Below are 27687 nucleotides of genomic sequence, written 5' to 3'. Positions count from 1 at the left end.
CACACACAAAGAATGAAGGTAGAAAAGGGGCTTTTTAGTATTATATTTTATATAATTGCTGTCGTGCAGAAACCTCGTATCTCCATTGTTCCTACTTTGGAGCACAATAAAGTGCAAAAGTGAGTAAAACAGTTGATCTACAAGTTCACAACACGTCACATAACGACCCGCTGTGATCTGTTACAGTAGATCTGCTATTTTCGTTAAGTGTGGGCTTCATTTAACCAATGAGAAGTATTAACGAGAGTTTATGGCTGAATAACAACTATACATAATGGATCCATTGGAACACAGGTTCCTTTTTCCATTTCATGAAAAGTAACAGCTTTGGACATTTTCCTCCCAACAGCCACGATACTGTAGTAATAGTTATACTTACGGTACTGTAGTGTCTGTGTCATATGGTGAAATCAAACGATTCGCCTCAAGTGATCTCCTCAAATGGGCCTCAGTTATTAAGAGAACCACAGTTCTACGCTCATACTGTATTGACGTTTTATGTGGAAGTGTCTGTGCAACTTTCCCTTGTTACCAAGGAGGATGTAGAGTCAGAGACGGTATAAATCCAGGGTTACCTTGGTAACTGTGTGTGTGTGCGTGTGCGTGTGTGTGTGTGTGTGTGTGTGTGTGTGTGCGTGCTTGCGTCCGTGCCGTGCGTGTTGTGTGTTGGTGAAAGTGAGACTCAAATTTGCTTTTGGTGGTGATTCTATCAATGACTTTTTTGAATAATCGAGAAGCGTGTTTTCTTTTTTTATAGTAATGAATCAATGCAAAGATATTGAAATGGATGTTTTATATAATTGATTAACCACTTAAGCCCTGTTTTATACTTCATTGCACAACAATGTGTTGTGCAAAAGTAGCCCATCTGCAAGCTCGCTTCTTGTGTGAGTTTGTGGATCTGCTTTTTTCATAGCTTTTTTTTTTTTGTCTCCTATAATGATAAGAATCTATAATAGACTGTATACTTATTCCCCCGAATCAATTATTTTATTATAATCGATTATTCATTATAATCATATTTGTAGTTAGATTAAGTGTTGCACCCCTACTCCCATTATGACCTTCAGCCTAAGTACAGAAACATTAAATTGAAGTCAAGCCTCCTATGGAAGTCCATTTCCTCCAGAGATCTGTATCAACATAATGAGTTAATCAAGTTTCTCGTTATTTTGAGATACTAAGTCATTATTATTTTGAGAACATTTCTCATTATAATGACTTGCAGAATCTGTGGCGGAAATGGGCTTCGATAAAAGCTTGTATAAGTAATCCAACACCGATTTGATTCCACACAGTTCGTGCTTTTGAAACACGCTGAAGTCACAGTAACACTTTACTTAAAGGTCAGGTCTATAATGCATTATATTTCGAAATAAACAGAATAAGCCCCTACTGTATAAGGCACTTATAACACTCGTTATAAATGTTTATAAATATGCACAACAACTAACAAGGTTTATGAAGTGCCATACATAGCAGTTATATAAAGTGTCTTTATGTATAAAGTGTCGAGAGTGTCGACCAAAGTGCTGTACAAGACAAAAAAAAACAGTGCAACAAGAAGCAATACAACCAAATACAATCAAATGATCAAACAAACAAGCAGTGATCAGGTTAAAACCTAAGCTCGGCTGTGATTCAAATTGGCCAATAACGGGAGGGCAGGCCGGCTGGCAGGCGGACCACAGCCACATCACTCGGACATAACCATAAAGAAAACGGTTTGTCAGTCCAGAACAGCCGATCCGACCTATATGCCCAATTGCCCATATACAGGCATATCAATATATGGGCATATACTGATGACATAATGGGCATAAAAGGGACAATGACTGACAGATAAATAATATAAAAGGGACACAGCTAGAGACAGACAAATACAGAGATTTCCATATATGGGCACAAAAGGGACACGGACAGACGGGTACAATGTCTACTCTGACAAAGCCCTCCACACCATGACTCATGCAGACATATCGGTCGAGGTAGCGCAGCGGCCTGGAACCTAGAGGGTCGGGCCGCATAGCGACCTTTGGAAAATCGCTTATTTTGATTAGTTGGATTCTCTTAGATGTCAACAATCATAAGCCATCATAACGACCTACAGTACACTTCTTGCAGCACACACACACACACACACACACACACACACACACACACACACACACACACACGCACGCACACTCACTGACCTACTTTTCTTATTATGTCACTGACTGTGCTCTCATCCCTTGTGTTACCTAGGTGACGGAGCCATGCCGGCATCACTGCGTGCGCTGGCCCGTTTGGGTGGACGCAGGGGTCCTCTCCCCCTGCACCGCCCCCCCAGCTGCACCCTGCGCACCCTGTTCAGTGAGACGGGCGTGTGGGAGAAGGACTACCGAGCTGAGAACCGGCGCAAGGTGGAACAGTGGTGGCATCCCCGCATCATGCAGCAATGGAGCAGGGAGGCACAGGAGGAGGTGACACTTACATTACACCTAGTGCTTCTCAAGCCTTTTTGTGTCAAGGACCCCCAAATTGATATAGAGTTTACTCGCGGATCATTGCCATCTGAAAATGTTTTTTTTTTTTTTTTTTGCTATAGAAGAGAATATTCCAAAAATAATTCATTTGGGTTCAAATCCAGCCGGGGGCGCTTGGGGCGTGTTCTCTCCTCTGCATCATCAGCGCCCTAGATGGTGTTGGCGAAAGGGCCTTTCTTTGTGGAGTTTGCATGTTCTCCCTGTGTCCCCTAGCCTAGGGTAGGTACCCTCATAAAAACATGCTGTAATCCTGCTCTCTATACTGCCTCCCCCTGGTCAGCCGGGGCACTTGATGGAGGGGAAAGGAACTGGCTGGAATAACGTGTTCCTTCCACACGCTACTTCCTACCGGGGAAACTCCCCCGCTCTCCCCAGCTTGGCAGAGGGAGATTAGCTTCCAGGATTACAGTTTAGGTAATTGGCACTGGATGAAAAAGTCTACCAAACGTTTTTCAAGATTCTTTCCAAAAGTTTCAAAAATATCAGATTTGCAAGTTCAGCTGTGAGCTTGTAGATCTGCCTCCCCCCAAGGACCCCCGAAGGTCCCCGGACCCCACTTTGAGAACCACTACATTTTACTGTGTAAATCCTCAATGTTTAATGGAGCACTTTATCTGTTCTCAACCATATCTTCACATAATTGGTCCTCACTAAAGGTACACACAGGGAGCGATTATTTAGTGTGATTAATCTGCATTAATTTAACAGCTGTTTTGTGTTATGAGTACATGCATGCTTGAGTGCGATTATAACGAGGCGATGAAGCAACGTAATTATTTTTCACCATGAATAAAATCATCCTGTTTGAATGAGGTATCATGCACCAAAATAAAGGCATTGTTTATTCACGTGGGCCCTGGTGTGTAATGACCATTATATGATGGCATTATAATAAGATTATAAGATTCTCTAGTAGACACTTGTTTTAACCTTCCAAGAAGACAAAGGCTGTAGTTTCTGTTAGCTCTGTTATTCTTCGCCAATGATGTCACTCACTGGTAGGTATATGTTTCTGAACGGTCCACAGTGGACCTGTGAGACACTGACACAGAGTGAATAGACAAAAATTGTGGAATCTTATAATAAGCATTAGGGAGGACCAACCAATTATATGAAAATCGGTGAAGAGCTTAAATTCAACTCTAATGAGGCATGAGGGTGTAGGTGTTCAATACAAATATAACCAATGGGACCTGTAAGATGAGACAAGAAGACAAGACAAGACAATACTTTAAGACTTCTCAACCTTTTCAGGCCATGATCCCCCAAAAGAATCATATTTATTTTGAACTGGGGACCCCCACCCTGACAAGCACTTGGAATGTAGGAGCTGATGCATTCAATTTAGTTTGACTCCACAGATAAATATTGTGATGTTTGATGCAGTTAAGGTATTTTTTCTTTTGTTATAAAAAAGGTCTTCAATGTCCATGTCACTTCACGGTCATCTGTGGGGCCCCCCTCCCAAAAGCAAATCATGTGGTGATCCCCCTGAGGGTCCTAACCCATAGGTTGAGAACCATAGCACTGCTTTAAGACACTGCCTTGGAACATTTTTCCTTGTAGGAGAGCAAACACATACTGTACTGTGGTTTGTGATAACAAGCTGCGACTAATAGCTCTCGGTTTGCACTTGAACATGGTGGACTGTCAGAGTGGCTTATTATCACTGCTGTGTGTACTTTGCACCCCCCCCCCCAAAAAAAAAGAAAAAAAGAAGGCATTTGGTGTTAGTGGAGAAAATAATTGACTGTAGAGAGACTACTGCCTTTATTGAAGGTGTCTGTTTTGACAGGATGAATATTTATTGGGTGCACCCCGTAGCCTTATTTTCCTTCTAAATTAAATTTGGGCCATTAAGCATCCTTTCCAATTATTCCTGCCGTCATTACCGAGACTGGGCCTTGTAGCTCACAGTAGACCAGGTCTCTACTGAGTGTACAGTATGTCCAAAACGTCTACTTTTCAGGAGATAGAAAAAGGAATGTTTTCCAATAGATCCAGTGTACTGTAGTTAATATTTATTATACAACAGGTAGTTCTGAGGAAGCAATCTGATTGGTTGAAATGGCTATCTACCCGTGCCTCAAACAAGCATTACAGCACACCTAATCTAAATGTAAAAAAAGTCAACTGTGCCTGGTCCTGTCCCAGCACTATGCTAAGCGGCTACGCTAGCAATTTTCATTGGAAGTTCAGGGACATAGTAGCTAAATCTGGCATAAAAAGATTATGAATTTCTATCGAATATAACAATTGCAATGAAATGAGCAGATTTTTTTTAAGGATAATGTGTCATTTACACTGGAGGGTGTTCTTTACTGTGACTTTTAGCACTTCAGCGTTGCTTAAGGAACTCGTCTCCACCTCGTGCCAATAATCACCGTAACGCACACCCTCTTGAGTAATATTGCTTAAGTCACAAGCACTTGTTAATACTATTAATTGGTTAAATATTCATAAAACCAACAGTAGGTCACTAATTTATGGAAAAACATTGTTGAAATATGGAGGTACAAGGTTTCTTCCTCCCGACAGCAACGATCATGGTCATACCAGGCTAATTATCTGACATGTGTCTGTCATCTCTGAATGCAATTACCTGAAGATGCTGATGCTAATCAGGGACAATTCATGACATCCATGCTCCTAATTAATTAACTAATTAATTAATTGAAAGATTTGTGGTTGAAGATTCATATAATCACGTATGGTGGGTGGCAGAGTTTGTGTATCTTCTGTTGGCTAGGGTGTGACTGTGGTCTGTGGTGACAGTATGGCTGGGGCAATTGACCGAAAATATATCTATATATTATAACCAATAGCCCTCGGGCCTAACTATAGGTTAGGCCTAAATGGGTTAATATGGCTCATATATGTTTATTGATTGAATAATTGAGAAGCAGTTTCTTTTCCATTTATATATAAACGAATCAACAAAAAGGACATAACCATGGACTGGTGGCATACAAAACAATATGAAGATAGACGGTTTACGACCTCACAACCTGTCGCATCGCGTGTGAGCATGTCTATTTTCACAATATTTTGTCAAAATAATCTCTCGATAATTGTAATCGAGGCAAAAGTTTGAAATAGTCGTGAATATTGATTTGAAGTTATATCGCCCGCAGGCAGCCCTAGGTGACAGTTGTGAACATCACACCTTGCATTGTGGGTAACACACTGTGTGTTGTGCGATTCAGCACAGGTTAACAGTTGGTCTCCATGAAAGACTATTATTAATTATTAACCCTTTAAGACCTGAGTGCGATTCTATAAATGCTCTCCAAATCAGTAGTTCTCAAACATTGTCGTGCCACGGACACCCAAATTGATGTATATTTGACCGTGGAGTGGACCCCCATCTGAAAATGTTTTGTGCCACGGAGACCCCCAGAAGAGAAGATTTGTTCAAAATCCTTTTAGATATTTTTCAAAAACTCTCAGAAATAGCAGTTCTACAAGCTGAAGTGGCACACTGTGAGCTTGGATTCTGCTATTTTTGAGAACCACTGTTCTGAATGGGTTTAATGGGTTAAGGTAATTCAAAACTGCAATGTTTTTATTCCCTGTTACTGACAGTGACACCGGTTTCTGAGTTGTTCAGAGAATGTTCAGATGAATCCAGTATGTCTATATAGTCTTATTTCTCTGCAAATATAATAATCCCTAATGAAAAAAATATTTTTTCTTTGTAATATGAAAAGCGTAACACTTTTTATCGGTGTGTCAATGAATTCCTCCCCACTGCTTGCCACTGGTAGCTGTTGTACCTTAGATACTGTGGCTCACCTGACAGCGGGGTGACTAGGGATGGGACGATATGAACATTTCATATCACGATTATTGTGACAAAAAAAATCGCTATTTACGATAATATCACAATTATCCTGGGGCAGAACATTTGCCACAAAATGGCAGATCTACAAGCTTACAACGCGTCGCAATGCGGCTATTTTTTGGCAAAGACATTTGATAGAGAGTGAAAAAAGCTGTATGAAGTACGTATATTTTAAGTACCTTTTACCGATTATAGGGTTATTATAGAGAGTGGTGGAAGTGGTACCGGATATGCAGCTCGGCAAATAAAAGCTGAATTGATCCCAGTGCATGCCGGTGGACGATATCACGATAAATTAAAAATCCATGATACGATTATCATGAGTGTTTTTTATCACGATAGACGATAATATCGCTTATCGCCCCATCCCTAGAGGTGACCCCACGGGAGGTTTGTCCTGCTCCATCCGTTCAACATTCCCCACTGACAACACCTCTGCTTTTCCCAGGGCTCTGGCAGGAAGAAGTTCTATGTCCTCTCCATGTTTCCGTACCCGTCGGGCCGCCTGCACATGGGACATGTGCGCGTCTATACGATCAGTGACACCATCGGCCACTTCCAGAGAATGAGAGGACATCAGGTATGCAACAGTGGTGGAAAAAGTACTCGCATGTTTTGCTTAAGTAAAAGTATCAATACTGTAATATATTAGAAATACTCTGTTACAAGTAAAAGTCCGGAATTCAAAAGGTACTTGAGTAAAAGTATGAAAGTGTTGGCATCAAAATGCACTTAAAGTAGCAAAAGTAAAAGTACTAAATGTTTGAAATTAGCAGATCTACAGCTTGTTTCAGATAGCCAAGGTATAAAATACGGCTAAAGTGGTTTATGTATGATTTATAATATTATTATTATAATTTATATCGGCAAAGCAACTAGTAACTAAAGTTTTCAAATAAATGTAGTGGAGTAAAAGTACAATATTTGGATCTGAAATGTAGTGAATTAGAAGTAAAAGTATTGGAAATTGGAAATACTCAAGCGAAGTGCAAATACCTCAAAGTACATTACTTAGTTACTTTACACCACTGGTATGCAAATACACTAGAGTTGTTCCGATGCTGATACCAGTATCAGAAAAGCTGCCGATACTGCCTAAAATACTGGTGTCAGTATCAGTGAGTATGCCAGTCTATGCCATTAAAATAAAATAAATCATTTTGGAAATATTAGAATTTCGGCTGGTGTGCTGCTGCTGCACCACGCCAAACGTTGTCAAATGTCAAAAATGTACGTAGGGGTGCCGTGGATGAATACATTAGAGGTGCTCTGAGAAGAGTGGTTTGAGAACGAATGGTATAGAGAGACGGGAAACGAGGTAAAGAAAGAGTGAAGAGAGACATGCATGACATTATGGGAGTTAGAATTGACCTTGGGGTCTTGTGGCTCACAAGGAGCATGTGGTCCCACTCCCATGCATGAACTGGCAGAGCCACACAGGCATTACTGCCAAGCCTTTAGAAAGCATCAAACTAAAGCCATTGAGCTGTGAGGTTGCTAATAAGCTTTGTCGGCTAAACGCAAGCTGTGTTTGCGACCCTTATAGGGTACCCTTATAGGAGGTCCCAGGGCTACTACAGATGGGGAGACACATCTTCAGGTGATAGGAACGTTTATTTAGCAAGGTAATTTGTAAACAAACAAACAAAAATGTAACACAACCATGATGATACAGAACCTATATGAAGACATCAAAGCTGCACTGCAATGCTATAGTCTCAAATCTCTCAATCTCTCGCTCAGCTAAATATGGTGAGCTACTGTAGCTTGAAAGCCTCTTATCTTATTAAGTTGCATGGAAGAGTTTCTCGGAAACACAATTTCACACAATATATATATAGCCTCATCTCTCTCTCAGCTAAGGGGTCCTTGGCCTGATAAAAGCGTCCAGTAAAAAGATGACATGGAGCGGATATGAAAGATGGTATTTTGCTGTTTATCACATTGCCAGATTAAATTTGGCCTGGCTGAGGGGAGTGATAAAAGGCACAGAGCGGGAGACGGTGATAATTGATAAACCTGAGGAGCGATATGACAGCTGACCAGTCATTGCAAGGGGGCTGCCGTCGCCACGAGCAACCGCATGGCTATATGGAAGGAAGTCGGCGTGACAATCAGGGGTGTCATACCAAATTCTGGGCCCTGGGTACAAGGATTCACTTCGGGCCCCCCCATGAATGTTCTTCATAGGGGGAGGGGGTTTAAACCATTTAGACTGGGAACGCATTATTTTGTGCTTTAACTGTTGAAAAATAGCAGATATACAAGCTCACAGCGCGGCACCGAGTGCCGAGCTGCAAGCTTGTAGATCTGCTATTTTTGAAAAATCTTGAACATTCAGGTCTTTGAATATTTCAAATCCTTCAACGTTTTTTTTTAAACCTATATGTTTCTATGTCAGTGGTGCTCAAACTTTTTCATGTGAAGCTAATTTTGAGTTACAAAAAATACATATATTCAAAGATTTGCACACATTTTCTCGACTTTTCAAAAATAGCAGATCTACAAGCTCACACTCGGTGCAGCGCTGGGAAGTTGTATATCTGCTATTTTTCAAAAGCTAAAGTATAAAATAATTAAGGCCCCTCCACCTTGGGCCCTAATAACTCAGTGCCACTTCCCCCCCCTTGTGACGCCCCTGATTGGATGCTTTGCTGTATTTGATCAAATGCTTGTTTTCACCTTGTTCGTGTGACTGAATAAGGCTACGCTTATGTGATGAACAAATTAATCATACATGGTTGCCCTTGGTAACCAACCTTAGTGTATATGTAAAGGCTGCTCTACCGTACCCCTGTCTGTCAGATGACAGGGAAAGTGTGCTAATCACCCACACACACACCTTACATGACAGTAATGGCCCATTATCTCTCTCACTCAGTGGTGTAACGTGACCGAGTACATGTACTCAAGACAAGCACTGTACTTAAAGGGGTACTGTCACTTTAAAAAGTCATCTTAAAATATGAGTTAATATTTTTATGATGTCATTGTGGGAATGCGCAATTATAAGCCAATCAAATTAATTGACTCTACTTGGACTACTTACGGTACTGGTCAGCTGTTGTTGGGGGCGATGGGCAGATTACACTGTGACATGAGTTTCAGACTTTTTCAGAGCGTTTTCAGAGAGACCACGTGACCTACTGTATCATACTATTATAATTGTTATAATACAATACAATGTTTCTTCAGTATTTACTGTTTTCAATATTTTTACTTCTACACTACTACAGCTCAGAGGAAAATATAGTTCTTTTATATGTTTCAGCTCAGGATGAACGACACAAGTTAAGATTTAACCATACCATTTATTGCAATGATATAACCAGTTATGCAATGATATTGCACCTTAGTTTGGCGATGTAGCTCTGCTGTGATAATCAAATTATCTGCTCGAACATGAGCCACAATCTGATATATCACAATCCCCCCAGAGCAAAGCATGATATACAGATAACATGCACATAACACTGAACCTTCAGTTGCATGATTTAAGAGATTACACATCATAATCCATAGAACACGGTACTGAGATTATACATCATAATCCATAGAACACAGTACTATCTGTAACGATACATACAACATAACTACATTTACATGATTCAAGAGATCACATCATAATCCATAAACACATGTTTTGAGATCCGTCATAATCCATAAAACACAGAACAATCTGTAAACCATACATATAACGTGAGTAACTACATGTACAGGGAGGACGACGGGGAGGTGGAGGGATTTTTTAACACATACGGCTGCACGACCAGTAGTACAGCTAAACATTCTAGAATGAACATAGAACAGGAAGTTACCTAAATAGACTGTTTGTGATGCATTGTGGGTAAGAGGGCGTATGAGAATTAAGCTTGTAGCCAATGAGAATGAACGTGAGGGGACGGACTGCTCTGTGGGGGTGTGAATGAATTGACTGCTTAATGAAGACTAGGCCCAGGGAGATAGCAACAACATATCCTGCCTTCCACAAATAAAAGAACTACCGCAGGCTCCATTACTTTTACACCACTATAAATTAAAACTGTAGATTTTGATCCTCTCCTCTCCTCTCCTCTCCTCTCCTCTCCTCTCCTCTCCTCTCCTCTCCTCTCCCTCTCCCCCTCCTCCCCTGAACACCATAGCCTAATAGGCCATGAAAGTGTTGTCAGTGGGTGTAGTGCCGTGTAGTGGAGTGTGTTTCAGGCGAGTGCTCCTGTCATTGCTTTGTAATCGGCATGTTTCTACAGTACCTCACAGAAAGTGGAGAGATGGATTGATGGTTGGTTAGAGACAAAGCGAGTGGCGCCGTGGAATGCAGAAGGCGCGCTAGATTGGAGCAATGATGAGAACTCTGTGGTTGGCGTCCCACCTAGACAAACAAATAGAAAGAAAACAATAATTTTGTCTCCCAGTGTTTGCCTGAAATGGGTGTAACACTTGTCTTAAAATACAGAAAACTGTCATTCTGAAAATAGCAGATGTACCACCAAGTCACTGAGCATGACAGCGTGACAATTGTGAGCTTGTAGATCAACTATTTTTGACCTCTTGACACCATCGTATGGTGAAGTATAAAATCAGGCTGAAGCAGTTGAATATGTGCCATCACTGGCAGTGTGCGTCGCAGCAGGTGCGTATTGTGGGTATCTGTTTTTAAAGTCCACACAGCGAAAGAAAAGGGACCCGTAGGGGTTTTTGCAGAACACATGCACTTGCATGCACAGGTGGACACATCCTCCATAATGCGCACGCTGCGATTTTGTTTAAAAGCAGCGGCTTTGTGCAGCTGTGTATTAAAACCTTCATCTACTCAGCAAAGGTACAATAGGTTCACAGTAGTCTATATATATTGTGGTATTGCTACTTTTAGTTAAAGGACGACTTCACCCATTTTTTTACATATTTTCATATAATTGGTACTCACTAATTACCATTATTACAGCACTGCCACCCAAGTGTGGAATTCCTTGACTTCTTCCCTTAAAACATGTAGCTCGCTGGCTTCCTTCAAGACTGCCCTGAACACTCATCTTTCAGGAGGCCAGAGGTGGAGGTAGTTATCACTTCTCCCAAAGACAGGCGAGAAGTGAGCGCCCCTTACCTTAGCCCCACCCCCCTTGTCTCCCCTACCATGCATATATACTGTTTTTATAACCGTGATGATATTTGAATATTTGTTATAGCCATGAGTTTAATACTAAGGACGTCCGATGTAAAAAAGACCGTAAAATGACTTATTTGGGATGCTCCTTTTAGGCAGGGTGTTTAACTGTACTTGTACTGTACTACATTCGGTTAATATATTGACTATACTTGTTCTGTTCTCCACTTTTGTCTAATAAAATACTCAATCAATTATCACTATTATAATATGGTACCATTTTATTCTATTCACTCTGTTTCTCAGAGGAGGGCTGTTGGTTCAGAAACCCGCCTACCAGTGATATCAACGATGGGCAACCAAGCTAAAACTGCAGGATTTCTATTCCTGCAAAGTTAAGCATATATAATGGAAGCCATTGTTCTTGTGTTAATAAAAAAATTAAAACTTGTTTGGGGAAAAACTGAAAAATCTTTCCTAACAATGGCACTGGTATTTAGGTCTCCGATCTGTCCACAGCCCTCCTCTGAGACACAGACTGAGTAGGCTATTATTTGTTTTATGATTTTCATCATGAGCATAGTAAGGACCAATTGTATGAACAACAAAAGTTGAAAATGGGTGAAGTCGTCCTTTAACCACTTAAACCCCATGTGGCTGAGTGGAGTCCTTCAGGGCTCTATACTGATGGTGTATTTTGTGTTAGCAGATCGACAATCTCACAACGCGACGCACGTCAATCTGCTATTTTCAGCAAAAAGGTTTCCCCACAATACTACAGATGCTGGGGTTTAAGCCATTAAAACAGGGAAAGCCTGAACGTTTTCATAACTTTTTTAAAAATCAGGAAAACATGTTTGTTATTTTAGATGTTGCTATGTACATAGCAACAGGAATTTTTCCAAACTTTTAGGATTAGGTTAGGATTTAGAAGGCGTTTTTTTATTTTAAATATCGTCTCCAAATGGGTTAAAACATATCTTCCACCGCTGTAGTTTTGCTGTGATCAAAAGTGTAGCGTACAGACAGCGTATAGCGACACAGAGACTCCCCAGCTACCGTCTGTCGCTACAACCACCGTCACACATGATTGGAGGCTCCCTCCTTCCCTCCCTCCCGCCATACCCCCCTCCTCCTGCACGGGAGAATAATAACATCCGCTCAGCATCTGTCAGAGAGGTTCTTCTCATTGGTTTCTCTCATGCGCTCGCACATAGCCTGTTCACCGGTTGATTAGGGGAAGTTGCACCTAGGTGACGGTCACATCCTGTCAATATTGTGTGTCGATAAAACAGTTTAAACATGATCTCTGCTCATGTTTGTACCTGATGGTTGTTGTTAAAGGACCACTTCGCCAGTTTTCTTCACGTCATTGGTCCTCACTAATACTCACATCCTCTGCCAGAACTTATGTAGCAGACTGACAGACTTTTCTTACCTTTTAACGTGGGTGTGTGCGTGTCCATGGCATGGTGCACGGATCATGCACCACGCATGTGCACGCCGTTCACAGCTTCCAAACAAAAATATCTGCTTGCAAATCGGTGCCTCCGTTGCCGAGTTAGCCGCAGCTGTGCTTACAGAGTAAGCAAACGGAAACAGGATCAGGAAGTCAATAATCGGCTATGTCCCGTTTCTTCCGGAAACCGGAAGCCCTTTTTAGGGCACTTAGGAACCAAACCTTTTTTTTTTAAACTTTTTTACAAATGAAATAAATGTAAATCTCTGGAAACTCAGGATTGGCATGCTGAAACCTGCCTACCATTGCCATTGCAGGTTTGGTCATTTTGAATAATATTTCAAACCTTTTAAAGTTTTTAAGCTTTCTGTGCCACAGGCCAAAATGCCTCCAAGGTAGCTGTGCCACGGTTTTGTATGTTTTTCTTTACTATGCAATGAAAAAAAAGTTTTTTTTTTATAATTTTTTTCCCCACAGAAACAGACACAGTTGTTGTGATTCAGTGGCAAAAAGTGTCCATCCACTAGAATGGACACACATTTTCACACATTTTCTCAATCAGCTAAACGAGGGAGCGAACACACAAACAGAGAAAAGCATCTCTCTGATCTCAGGTCATTTTCACATCTTTAAAAAAAAAAATAAAAAAAATGATTTTTCTTTTTTTTTTTCTATGTAAAAAACACAAAAACCGTCATAAGCCGTCATTGGCACACAGGGCTATTGAAAAAAACCCGTCATAAGCCGTCATTGGCACAGAATGAGTTAATGCAAGAACAATGGCTTCCATTTCAGCATTGGTTACCTTTCAGATAGAGAACAGCTTGGAATCCCCATCGACGATGTCTGGTAGGCAGGTGTCTGAACTGTCCACAGCCCACCAATGAGACGCCAGAACAAACAGAGGGAACTTGTGCCATCTTATAATGAGCATTAAATCGCTGTCAGGCAGAAACCTTGTTTCTCCATATTTCAACATTTTATGTTTTTTAAAGTAGACTGACAGGAAATGGGGAGAGAGATGGGGAGTGACACGCAGCAAAGGTCGTCGGGAACGGGACTCGAACCTGTGACACGCTGTCATGCATCAGAGCCTATGTGGTACACGCCTTGACCGCTAGTCCAGCGGGCGCCCGCATGAATGCCCTACTTCATCATACAAGAGATGCGACATTTGAGCTTGTAGATCGTCTATTTTCAGGACAGTTATTCGTTAGATAATGAATGGTTTTGGACATATGAGGTTTCCACCCGACAGCGACGATTAGCGAGGAAGAGCAATTATAATTATGAAAGACGAGGTTGAAAATGGGTGAAAGTGTCCTCGCCTGTCCATCACAGAGGGTCCTCTTGCCGACATTGTGTTGTCGTCACTTGTCGTTCTCCCCATTAGACGAGAGTGTTTACACTTAATAATAAGCAACCCATCTCCGTGTCACTTTTAATGAGCAGCCCACAGTACAGTGGGTCTTACAGTGTGTTTATTATTATTCAGGGAGTCTGGGGCTTTGCTCTCCCTCTCCTGTGTACCTGCCGTTCTCCTCGCCTGGATGGACCAGTGGGCTGTGCCTGCTGTGTGCTGCTCACACTGTCTGTTTAACTGTAGCTCAATGCACAAGGTTCGGTCCAGACAACTCATGGAATGGATTAAAATATGTATTTAGGCCTAGAATTATTTAATGCTTTAACTATTAAAAAATAGCAGATCTACAAGCTCACAGCGCGGCACCCTGTGCCACGCTTTTTTTTTCGTAACTCAAATATTTGCTTCTTCGTGGTCCCTGGAACAACATGTTTTGAGATGGGGGTCCGCGGGCAAATACATGTACTTTTGGGGGTCCTTGACATGAAAAAATTTGAGAACCACTGATTTAGAAGAAGGATTTGGAAGACATTTATAGAATCGGGTCAAAAATATTCGAAGACTTGCACAAATGAGACTTGCACTCGGTGCCGTGCTGTGAGCTTGTATATCTGCTATTTTTTAATAGTTAAAGCATAAAATAAAGTGGTTAAAATCTTAAAGTGACACAGATTTTCGTTCAGGCCTAAATGGTTAAGGACTATAAAATGACCAATGCATTTATTACTGGTTTTGGTTTCATTTATAGCGCACGGGTGGCGCAGTGGTGAAGTACCTGCCCACCACCACTGAGTCTGGGGGTTCAAATCCAGTGCGGTGAATCTGGCTTTGTCCAGTGTCTACGAACCCAATCGGGCCGTGTTAGGGAAGGGAGGGTTGCAGGAAGCGTGATAAGTGCCAGTGAATCTACTCCTATGGGCTGAGGGCAGCACCTGTCTCCAGGTAGTGTTGTGCCAGAGGGGTAAGACGGAGGCTCTACGTCCTCCCGGTGGGGGCTCCTCACTGAGGAGCCCCCCCTCGCCAGTGCAGTGGTTCTAAAAATACCCCCACATTTGTGTGTATCTGGCCGCAGATCCCCATTTTTGTTGTTAAAAATGTACCAAATTATTCAAAACTTTTCACAATGTTTTCAAGTTTCTCGCGCGTATCATCACCTTGTGAGCTTGTGGCAGTGGCTCAGGGGTAGAGTAGCCGGTAGAGCGGCCAGATGGAGAACCGCAAGATTCTCAGTTCGATCCCGGGCTCCCCCAGAGTTAAAGGACCAGGTCACCTCTGGGACAACCAGATCTTATTTTATTGTTGTGTGGGACATGCTCAACACAATCCTGAATTATTTTTTATGTTCAATCTGTGTTTTTAGATATGTTAGTATTTCAGCATGCTACAACTGGTCATATGATGTATTTTGCATCATATGACCAGTTGTAGCATGCTGAAATCGGCTGAAATACTAAAATATCTCAAAACACAGATTGAACACAAAAAATAACTCAGGATCGTGTTGATCGTGTCCCATACAACAATAAAATAAGATCTGGTTGTCCCAGAGGTGACCTGGTCCTTTAAGGTCGTTACACATTGGCGAATTAGTGAAGCACATCTTGCGTGACGCGAATATACGTATACATTCGCCAAGTTAAATAAAGTTATCTGTGGCGCGAGTTGTTTCAGGCTGGCATCACACAACCCATCACAGCAGAGAGGCTCTCTCAAATTGGAAGCTTGTTTTTTGATACTGAGAGAGGGAGAGTTTGCGGCGTGGTTGTAGCCTAGTCTGGCATAAAAAACAAACTGTGGACTATTTAAAGTACAATGAGATTGAGCTGATCTGTGTCAACAATCAGGTTACTTCTGCTTCAATACTCCTTCACCTTGCTCAAAGGTGTAGCAGTTCACCAGTGAATGTCTGGTGGACACGCATTTTACGCTTTGTGGAAATTCGTTGTCAGCTTGCGTTGAATTCATATAGTTTAAAAAAAAAGGGGGGAATTATTCGCCTCGCAAATTCGCCCCCAGTGTGTAAGGACCTTTAGTGTCGAAGTGTCCTTTAGCAAGAGACCGAACTCCTAATTGCTCCCGATGTGCAGGTTGGTGCCTTGCTTGGTTTCCTCCACCATCGGTGTATGAATGTGTGAGAGGGTGAATGTAATCTACAGTATGTAAAGCGCTTTGGGATTCAGCGCTATATAAACACACCATTTACCATTTGTAGAGCGGCTATTTTTGAATAGCCAAGACCCCCTGGAACCCCTTCACGGACCCCTGGGGGTCCCTGGACCCCACTTTGAGAACCACAGGCTTAATGCCATCCAGCACTCAGTTTTACAAATTAGACCCAGGCAGTTACCAAGGATACCGATTCATGCCTGGCATCAGAGTCGTTAGTCAATATGGTTTTCTCTCTCTCTCTCTCTGTCTCTCTCTTTTTCTCTCTCTCTATTTCTCTCTCTTTCTTTCTCTCACTCCCCCCCTCTCTGTCTCCCCTCCCTTCTCATCTCCACTTCATTTGACTCACTCCTCCGCTCTCATTCTCTGTTTCATTCTCTCTATCTATCTATCTCTCTCTCTGTCTCTCTCTCTCTCTTTCTCTCTATTTCTCTATTTCTTTCTCTTTCTCTCTCTCTCTTACTCCCCCCCCCCCCTCTCTGTCTCCCCTCCCTTCTCATCTCCACTTCATTTGACTCACTCCTCCGCTCTCATTCTCTCTGTTTCATTCTCTCTCTCTCTCTCTCTCTCTCTCTCTCTCTCTCTCTCTCTCTCTCTCTCTCTCTCTCTCTCTCTCTCTCTCTCTCTCTAACCTCGGGGCAGAAGATGAGAAACGGTGGTGGATCAAAAGACGTAACGTTGTAAGGAGCCGCAGTCAGTCAGACAGACGTGAGGATGTGGTGCGGTGTGATGCTGTTATTACCGGAGAGGAGAGAGACAGAACGAGATGCTAGAAGAACCCTTAAGTGGTCTTAATGAATGTCACCCCATGGAGGATTGAGAGAAGAAGCATGTTAGCAGGCCTCAGAAGACAGAGAGAGAATCAGTCAGTCAGTCAGCCAGTCAGTCAGTGTGGAAGAAATATAAATGTATATTATATTTAATATTAAAGTATCAATACTGCAATGTAGAAACATAAAAGTCCTATATTCAAAATGTACTTGAGTGAAGTAAAAAAAATATACAGGCATCAATACTGTATTCTTAAAGCGCCAAAAGTAAAAAGTACTCATTACGCAAAATGTTACATTTTACATGTTTGCAAGCAGTAGAAGTATAAAGTATTGAGAGTAGGAAATACCTCAAAAGTGTACTAAGTACAGTACTTAGTTACTTGCGTCGAGACGTTCTGGTGGGTTGTTCCTTTTAAGATGCTCTTGTTTTTGAGTAGTTTCTTCACACTTCTTCTAGAGTTAATGTAAGGCCTCATGCTCTTATCCGTAGGTGTTGAACCCAATGGGCTGGGATGCTTTCGGCCTACCGGCAGAGAACGCCGCTATCGAGAGAGGCCTCGACCCCGAGGAATGGACCAGAAGGTACATCAAATGAAGTCCTGTCAGTCACGTTCTCTGCTACACAGTAAAAGCCTCCTGTCAGTGTATTCATTTGTAACTCACAGGTCCATTTGGTTTCATTTTGTACACTCCCAGAGTTAAAGGAGCTATAGTCAACTTTTTCATTGTAGGTGTACATCCTAGTCTACAGACTAGGATGTAAACAAAGTACGGGCCCTGTAAATGTAAACAAAGGGCCAAAATGATTATTTTATCATTATTTTACGCTTTTTGTGGTCATTTTTTAATTGAAACACATATATGAAGCTTATTTTTTTATAAAATATTTTCGAAACATTATTTTTATTTTAGCATCCGTTTTTCAAGAAGAAGTTGACTATAGCTCCTTTAAAGATGCTTAAACTTAATAATGTATGTTTTGGGTTAAAAAATATGTTTTAGCTTCAATATTGTAATCATTGCTACTGTATACAAGGTTCCCACGGTCATGAAATTCCTGGAAATATTTTGAAATTAGAAAAATATTTTTCCAGTACTGGAAAAGTTTGGGAATTGATCAAGGGTCCTGGAAGGTCCTGGAAAAATGGCTATGCATTGTCTTTTGTTATTGATTTTGTAAATACCTCTGAAATGACAAATTAAACATTGGCCAAATTGTCAAATATTAGAGGCAGAAATGCTCACAACGCCTCGCGTTGCGAGGCGTTGTGAGCATGTAGATCGGCTATTTTCACAATAGAAACGAAACGTGTTATACAAAATTCCTCAACTCTTAGTGCTCGTCAGGGTGGGGGGTCCCCAGTTAAAATATGATTATTTCGGGGGTCACAGCCTGAAAATGTTGAGAACCACTGGCCAGTAAGCGACTTGTTATTGAGCTGAATTATTGTTATATACTGTAGTCCTGGAAATTGGGTTAAATATTCTGGAAAAGTTTTGGAATTGGTAAAAATGTGTGGGAACCCTGTGTATATAACCGGTTTCTCCCTGTCTCTCCAGCTCTTCAGTAAACTGAGAATACGTTTTCAGGTGGGTCACCGATTTCATCCAGTTAGGAGAGAGAGCCAGTGGTTCAGCTTCAATTTGATTTGTTTGTTTCATCTCTTCCAATTTCACTTGATTGTCCTGTATCCTATATGAGTTCTCTCTCCTGTTCGGATGAATTTGTTACAGAGTCCTGAAAATGTGTTTTCTTGCTACTAAAGAGCTAGAGAGACTGGGAGACCCCTGTCTCTGAAAAACACCTCATAGCAATGATTGCTGTGGGAACATACAGCTATGTTTAAAAGAGGTCAGGTCCGTATATGCAGTACTGACCTGATGAAGATCCTGTGAGGATCGAAACGTTGTCTAGCTACTTGATAAAGTGATTCTTAGCGTTGAAGGTGGTGTGCGGGCTCTTTCTCTTTCAACTGTCAATGTTTGTTTAATTAGTTATGCTTTGAATATACAGATATTTAACACTTTAATTTAAAAACCACACAAATATTATCTTACAGTGCCTTTAACACTCACTTTGTTGTGCACACAACTAACATGGATAAAGTGTCTGTCGGGTGAAAAGTACAAAACTGTTACTTTTCAGGATTCAAATTCCAAAGTATCAAAAGTAGCAGATCTACAAGCTCAAAACGTGTCGTTTAGCGCTGCGTTTCGAGCTTGTGGATCTGCTACTTCTGATGTTTTTGTGCGACGCTGTAGTATGATCAAGTAGGGCATTCATTTACGAAAATACACAAAAAGTTAGAATATGGAGATAGGAGGATTCTGCCCGACAGCAACAATACATTCTTATTTCTTATTGATCCTAACGGCTGCCTCTCTCTGTCCTGTGTCCTGTCCCTTCCTGCAGCAACATAGCCTCCATGAGGGAGCAGCTCGACAGCCTGGGGCTTTGCTTTAACTGGGACCGGGTGAGTCAGGGGCAAGACCCGAGCGCCATCTTGTACCAGGGAGTGGGTGGCTGTGCGTGGGCTGCAATTACCCACATGTTATTAGCAAACGATGTCATCGATTAATATTCAAACTAACATTGACTGCCAAAGCCAGAGTTTCCCGAGTTATTCCCGATGTCTTTGCGTGCCAGGCCCGAATTTCCCGAGTTATTAATCAATTCGATTTCGTGAATCTGGATCTTTAAGGGCCCACTTGAAAATCTCAAAAGCATTCTGTGGGTTTTATGATTATGAAACCAATGAAAAGTATTAACAAGAGCTTGAGACTGGACCACAGGTACATTTTTTACATTTCCTAAAAAGTCACAGTTTTGAAACACATAGTACATGGTTTCCACCCCAAAGTGGTTTCTGCTCAACAACAGGGATATACATGTGTGTGCAATAGTTACGTACTGACCACAGCTCTATCTGACAGGAAGTGACCACCTGTTCCCCAGACTACTACCGGTGGACCCAGTATCTGTTCGTCAAGCTCTTCAAAGCAGGACTGGCCTATCAGAAAGAGGTAAGTCTTGGGACATGGATGGTTTAGTGGTCAAGGCACATACCACATATATTAGCCTCTAATATAGCCTACTGTAAAAGCAGTCACAGACTTGATTCCCGAGCCCAATGACCTTTCCTGCGTGTCTCTCCCCGTCTCTCCCTGCCGGTGCCCACTAGGGGACCATTAGCCCTATTCACGGCCCGCCCACTCAGCAAATTTCTCAGCAACTTCCCGGTGCTGACGTCTGTTTTGAAGGGGAAATTAATACAGAAATAGCTGGACTTAAAGCCAACAAATCATTATTTCGAACGGTAAAGTAAATTATAATGCTTTGTGCCTTTTACTATCTTGTGTTCTTGATCATGCTAGCCGTATTTTATTCTTTACTATTCGAAAATTGCTTTAAATTTGCGATTTCTGTTTAGCAGGGTTTTACCCTTCAAAACGTGACTTCAGCACCAGGGGGATGCTGAGTGGGCGGGCAGTGAATAGGGCTAATTAGGATTTGTCTACCATTTTGCCTCTAGTGGCTCCAATTTGGATGGTGTATCTTCATAAATGAATCTTTGCTTTAGATGCGAGGTACCGTCACAGAAGACAAATGGACCAGCTCAGCTTTTGCTGATTGAAGAACTTGAACATTCAGAATGCTGGCAACGTGCCACATCTTTGATTCATAATCAGTGGGGAGCAGATGTCTAGACTGCTGATTAAATCAGCACATTTTAATGCCTTCTCGGATAAAGAGACTAGTCTGTATGTCTTTTTCATTGTGACTCTTTTTGGGTTTGCATATGTACCATACAGACTCACTCCAGATTTTCCCTCGTAACCTGAGCGACTCACCTCTTCAGACTCCAGTTCAACCCGTATATACTAGCGACTGACCTAGATATTACTGTACGACCATTCAGACTGACCTTGGTTATTTGTTAATTTATTTTTACTTAGGCTTGCTTTTCTTGACCACAATGTTAAAATGTACATAATTTAGATAGCATGTTAATAATACTAGGTTAGGTTTATTGTTTACCTGGTATCGTATAAATTCAATTTATAGATGATTCTTTTTGACAGGGTCCTAGCTTACCCGCGATCCTGGTTTACTGCGGCACAACACTGTCTCTGCATGCGTTGCTTACAATCACTCTGGATAAGAGCGTCTGCTAAATGACTAAATTGTAAATTGTATGTCCATGCACATTTTGTTTTTGTTTTTAGGCACTGGTGAACTGGGATCCAGTGGATCACACGGTGTTGGCTGATGAGCAGGTGGATGAGAGTGGACACTCCTGGAGGTCTGGGGCTCTGGTGGAACACAAGCTGCTCAAACAATGGTTTATCAAGACCACCAATTATGCCAAGGTGGGGGTCTCTGATTGCTGCGTGCGTGTGCATATGTGTTGATGTGTAGGCTGTGAGTGAATTTGAGCTGTCAAATGGAAACATTTGAATATAAAATGTTTTAATATTCCACAGACTTCTCTTTCTTTTCCTCTCTATGCAACGTCTGTGGTTGGTGCTGAGCGGCTCCAACGTTCGCTTGTGAGATCAAATGTATGATTCATATTTTGATCGTATTATTCTACAGACTCATTTTATTAAGCTTAGGTAATGAAATGGTTTAGATACAAGCCAAACATGCATGGAGAGCTCCAAACGATATGCTATGATAGAAGTCGTGGAACAATCTTTACCTTGACATGAAACGGGAAATTATAATCACACCAACTCAATAGCCTACACCTTTGTAGCGTTCTTGTTCAATAAAAATGAAGGCACTCGGTTCAGAGAAATGTGACGACAAGGACGTTTTACCATGAGGGACAATTCGAAAATGGGAGTTTTTACATGGCTCCTTCGGTCGAGTCTGGTTGCCATATTTACCAAATGGACCGCCTGTTTCAGCTTGTGTGTGCCATGCGTGTGCGTTCGTGAATGTGTGTGCGCCTCAAGTGTGCTTGTGTGTGTGTGTGTGTGTGTGTGTGTGTGTGTGTGTGTGTGTGTGTGTGTGTGTGTGTGTGTGTGTGTGTGTGTGTGTGTGTGTGTGTGTGTGTGTGTGTGTGTGTGTGTGTGTGTGTGTGTGTGTGTGTGTGTGTGTGTGTGTGGGGAGGGGGGGGGCGATAACTGGCATCAAATCAAGCAGTAGACTCCTATGACGTCAATCAAGGCTGACACTTCAGTGGTGAGCAGCAAGCTCTGCAATCACAACCCCAGAGAGGAGACTGGCCTCCCCAAGCCATGTGGTGGTGAGACAGAGACATGCTCTGGCTGATATTCCAGCAGTCAGACAGACAGGTAGGCTAGGCAGGCAGACAGACAGGCAGGCTAGGGCCTGACCAATGGCAGCTTTTGGAGTCCAATCCAAATTGTGCTAGCCCACCGATTACCGACGCTTTGACCAATATTTCTTCAAAAAAGTGCAAAAATGAATTGTAATCTATTAGACCCCCCCCCCCCCCCCCCCCCAGAATGTATTAAAGTTCTTAAAAAGACAGACAGATAGGATGCAGGAGTCAACAGACACACGTTCGCAGGTGAAATGACCCTCTCACATCCCATTGAGATGCACAGCAGTCATGCAAGTGGAAACGTCACATGCACTTTCTGTGCCAATACATAAAAGGTGTACATGTGTAGAGGTTATGTAATCGCATGGGCTTCATACATATGTAGCTGTAACACATGCACACAGAGCATATCCTATGTACTGTAGCTGTAACACATGCACACAGAGCATATTCTATGTACTGTAGCTGTAACACATGCACACATGCATCATACATACTGTACAGCATAGAGCACACAGAGCCAGTCAGCCTTCTGAGCTTGTATCAGCTCTTTTTAGCTGTTTTTGAACATTTTTGACAATTATTAACGTTTAAATGATTATTATTGTCTCCTCCAGGCCAAAGGCAAAACTACTTTTTTGATATTACGCCTACAGCTTTTGTCCAAACATCATGCGAATCATTACACATTCTTACTAATGTGATCTAGACGGATCTGTCAGATTTGTCATATTCCATCCTGATTAGCTAAAATTGGCATCTAAATTTTGGCTCGTTGGCTCGTTTTGAACAAAATGCCTCAAATCATGAACGCAGCGCCCGATTGCCGTGAAACCTTGTACGCACATTCCCGCTAGACCGAGGAAGAAATGCCACCCCTTTCCCGATTTTTTAACATATATATTTTTTGGGGATAGTAGTTCTATTTTTTCCAAACATCACGCAAATCTGTACACATTGTCTCTATTATCATGTGATCAAGAAGAATCTGTCTGATTTTTCATTTTCCGTCCTGATTGGCTAAGATTGGCATCTAAAATGTCCATGTCTGTGCAATAACTTCATCAAATTGAATCCCTCAACTTCTGCAGATTCATAATGACTGAATTCAGAAAGAAATTGCTGGCTCCCAATAACCTGCCTGACCTGGCGGAGACATTTTTTCTAGTTACTTGGATCATTAATTTCTAATGAAGGCGGCAACGGAGAAAGATTACTCTCCAGTTGGATTAGTTGCATCATGACAAAGTAACTACACAACCCAAACCTCTTAAGTGTCATAGCGCTTCAAGAAAAAGGCTTTGTACAAATTACAATCAAAGCCTGGCATCCGTTTTGTAGTGTCAGGAGGTGCGAGCAGCCAGTCACCACATGCATGCATGTCCGTGTCAGAGGTACGCGAGGAGGCGAGAGCCTCGCGCTGTCACTGCATGTTCCTGTGAGTTTAATTTACTGTGAGGAGGAGGAGGAGGTGTGAGGCAGGGAGAAGAAACCAGGAGGGCTGTTAGGGCTGAGTGTGCCACACAAAAACACTCTAATTGGTGTGTGTGTGTGTGTGTGTGTGTGTGTGTGTGTGTGTGTGTGTGTGTGTGTGTGTGTGTGTGTGTGTGTGTGTGTGTGTGTGTGTGTGTGTGTGTGTGTGTGTGTGTGTGTGTGTGTGTGTGTGTGTGTGTGTGTGTGTGTGTGTGTGTGTGTGTGTGTGTGTGTTCAGTAAAACTATAAATGATCAAAACATATAAAAAATGCTCTCTAAATATTAAATTAATTAATTAAAATTAAAGGATAGCGAAGAGTCTAGCACCTGTGGCTGCTTTGATGGCCAGCATCAGTGTTTTGTACTCTGTGCGGGCAGCAAACGGGAGCCAGTGGGGGGAGCAGAGAATGGGGGAGACGTGAACATTTTGGCTGGTTGAAGAGCAATCGTTCTGTGGCATTCTGGATCATTTGGAGAGGCTTAAGTGCACATACTGGGAGGCCAGTGAGGAGAGAGTTACCGTAGTCAAGTTTTGATATGGCTGATGTCTGGGTGAGGAGCTGGGCTGACTGCTGGATGAGGAAGGGTCTGATCCTACGGATGTTATAGAGTGTGAACCTACAGGATCGGGTGACTGATACAATATGTGCCTTGAATGAGAGCCGGCTGTCCAGGACAACACCAAGGTCCATAGCAGTTGGAACCGAAGTCACCAGGGCGTTGTCTATCTACAGCAGGGGTGGGCAACTTTGATGATTCCAACTTCACTCCAGAGGGCCACATTGCATATTGCTACGTCCTACTTTGTCATTCTAGTATCTCATACAAAAGAAGCAAAAGATCTACAGGCTCAAGGATCCCAATTCAAAAATAACGAAATAAATTATTCAGGATTCCAATTCAAAAGAAGGAAAAATAGCCGATCTACGAGCTCAAAACGCATCGCAACGTGATGCATCACGTTGCGATGCGTTTTGAGCTTGTAGATCGGCTATTTTTCCTTCTTTTGAATTGGAATCCTGAATAATTTATTTCGTTATTTTTGAATTGGGATCCTGAATGTAACATTTTGGTTTAATTTCAAACGCATTTAGTGTTATACTCATGTTAACTTTATGAACTTAAATACAAATTCATTGGACATAAAAAAAAAGTCATTAAGCTACTATAATAGACTGACGGAATTAAAGCAGGTCATGTTTGGAATTGTAACAGCTGCCTGAAATCAATAATATATCAGTATTCCGGTATTAACCTTTGGGCCGCATTAAGTGAAGGTGGGGGTTGCATGTGGCCCCCGGGCCGCCAGTTGCCCATGTATGATCTATGGTGACTGGGCTTCTTCTGTGAACTTCCTCCTGAATGTAAAAGGACCTCATTCAAATCTCAGACGACTCTTCCATTACATGATGTTGTGCTGCAGTAGTGTTTGTCATGTTCAATTTCACGCATAATCACCCATTTGCACTCGTACTCATACACAGTGACTCCTCGCGACCCAGCGTTGACCTGAAAAAGTGTTTATTCCACCTGCTGTGTCACTCATCTCACACACTGACTCGATCGTCTTCATTAGCATGTCGGCACTGTTGGGCAGAAACCTGGTACTGTTCAAAATGTAGGCTATGTTCAGCCAATTAAAACAATTATAACCTTTCTTTGTTTTAGTATATTCAACATAGTTATTATTTAGTCACAAGAACTTTTCATTGTCTCTGGACATGCACGTGTGCATGTGAGTGTGTTCGTGTGGATCTGACTTGGCTTGCAAATATGAAGAAAAGACTACATGTGTGTTACACAGAGAGAGAGAGAGGGGGAGAGAGAACGAGAGCTTTATATGTAGTTATTTGGTGATTAAGTGGGTTGAGTAGAGGTCAGGGCTTTTGAAGATTGTCTCTTTGAGTTCATAATGTGACCCGGTCCAGTCGGCTGCTTTGTCCAAATAAATTGGCTGGCCTTCTATAAGAGCCACAGTCAGGGGGAAGAAAACCCAACGAGACAGAGACATTATTCTACATACTCAGACAGCTGATTAGGAATTAGTTCTCCCGTTCACTCTGAAAGTAGAGAGACAACCTTTTTTCTTTCTTTCCTAATCTCTAACTCCAGTCTTTTACAAAGCAAACAGGAAGTGCAGTAGGAAGGTATCTGACCTGTGTGTGTGTGTGTGTGTGTGTGTGTGTGTGGTAGGGATGGGACGATATGAAGATTTCATGTCACGATTATTGTGACCAAAAATGATTTACGATATTATCTCGATAATCAAAATATCCCCAACATCCATTATCCTGGGGCGAAACATTTACCAAAAAATAGCATGTGAGCTTGTAGATCTGCTATTCTTTGGCAAAGAGATTTGGTAGAGAGAAAAAAAGACTATCGGTTATGTTATTTACAGGTTCGTTTTACCAATTATATAGGAATGAAAGGTGATTTGATCCCAGTGCATGACGGAGGACACTTTGACGATAAACAAATCTCCACGATAGGATTATTGTGAGTGTTTTTTTTAAATCATCATAATAGCGATTATCGTTCCATCCCTAGTGTGTGGTCTTTCCTTCCTTGCAGCCTCTCCTGGACGCGTTGGCAGAGCTCCCAGAGTGGTACGGGGTCAAGTCCATGCAGGCCAACTGGATCGGAGACTGCAACGGATGCTTCTTTGACTTCAAGCTTAAGGTATGAGACACCTTGGATGCTGTCACTCTCTCTCTCTCTCTCTCTCTCTCTCTCTCTCGCGCTCTCTTTTTCGCTCTCTCTGTCGTCGCACCGTGATATCATCAGCATTATCAGAATGGAACAAACTAGCAATAACAATACATGTTCAGAAGTATCTTCCATAAAACCCAAATGGTCCTGGATGTTTCATAAAAGCAATGGGTAAAATGGGCTTAAAAATGGGCTTAATCTGCAATTTCTTCAACTGGTTGGCTGGTTGGCAAATTCGTTGGGTAGAGTGCGCCTGCAATGCCCGGGAGCACAACATTCAGAGGTCTCCCTCACTCCTAATTCTCAACGAATCTCTGTGAATCAAATGTTCCTATAATCAGCAGAAGTGTGGGTGTCAATTCCTTGTGTCAATGGTGTTTATATATGATGTTAGTGTATTGAAAGACAATGGTTTGGGTTGCACAAAGCCATTCGCTTCAAATTACACACTTCAATCCATTGCGCAGAAAATAAAGAACGGATTACAATAATATAATATTCTCCTTGCTTATGTCTATCAAATGTGGTTTTATTGAAAGGCAATCGAAGGCTAGAGTTTATGAAGCAATTGTCGGGTAATGTCCGACATTACATAAGCACCTCAGTGCGGCAGCAGAGTAAACAGCACATCACTTCTGAATTAAGTGATTATACATGTGATTGTCATTACAATTTTACTGCAATCCACAAAAGTGTTGTGGTCAATACGTGTTTTTATCAACAGTTGCCAGTTAAGCTTGTCAAAAAACTAATAAAATGTCACTTGATCTTCGTTTGCTATAACCGATTCTGTTAAATTAATCCAGAACACAAGTGATTGCTGTAATTTAAAGTTCTCCATAACTAGCAATTTGTGAGTGATAATTCTGGGTATGAAATATAAATGTATTCCAAGACAACGTTGCTCTTCCATGGTCAGAGAGGGAGAGAGCGTATGATTGCACTGGGCATACCGGCTTGCGCAGCCTTC

At 41.9% G+C, this 27687-nt stretch overlaps 1 protein-coding gene across 3 annotated transcripts in view; it reads left to right on the top strand.

Annotated features, from left to right (window-relative positions):
- The window catches only part of LOC308305549 (leucine--tRNA ligase, mitochondrial-like), a 100491-nt gene that overhangs the window by 22972 nt on the left and 49832 nt on the right, over nt 1–27687 (top strand). For all 3 annotated transcript variants that reach the window (XM_080750361.1, XM_080750359.1, XM_080750360.1), the window contains exons 2-8: nt 2248–2465; nt 6821–6952; nt 17725–17816; nt 19648–19708; nt 20169–20258; nt 21462–21605; nt 26580–26687. In XM_080750361.1, coding sequence (XP_080606487.1) covers nt 2259–2465; nt 6821–6952; nt 17725–17816; nt 19648–19708; nt 20169–20258; nt 21462–21605; nt 26580–26687 — 834 coding nt within the window. In that variant the 5' untranslated portion in view covers nt 2248–2258. The remainder of the gene's footprint in view (nt 1–2247; nt 2466–6820; nt 6953–17724; nt 17817–19647; nt 19709–20168; nt 20259–21461; nt 21606–26579; nt 26688–27687) is intronic.

This window comes from Nannobrachium achirus, assembly GCF_963921795.1.
Source record: "Nannobrachium achirus genome assembly, chromosome: 2".
NCBI lineage: Eukaryota > Metazoa > Chordata > Actinopteri > Myctophiformes > Myctophidae > Nannobrachium > Nannobrachium achirus.
The sequence above is the reverse complement of the archived record's forward strand: the minus strand, read 5'-3'. Positions and strand labels throughout refer to the sequence as shown.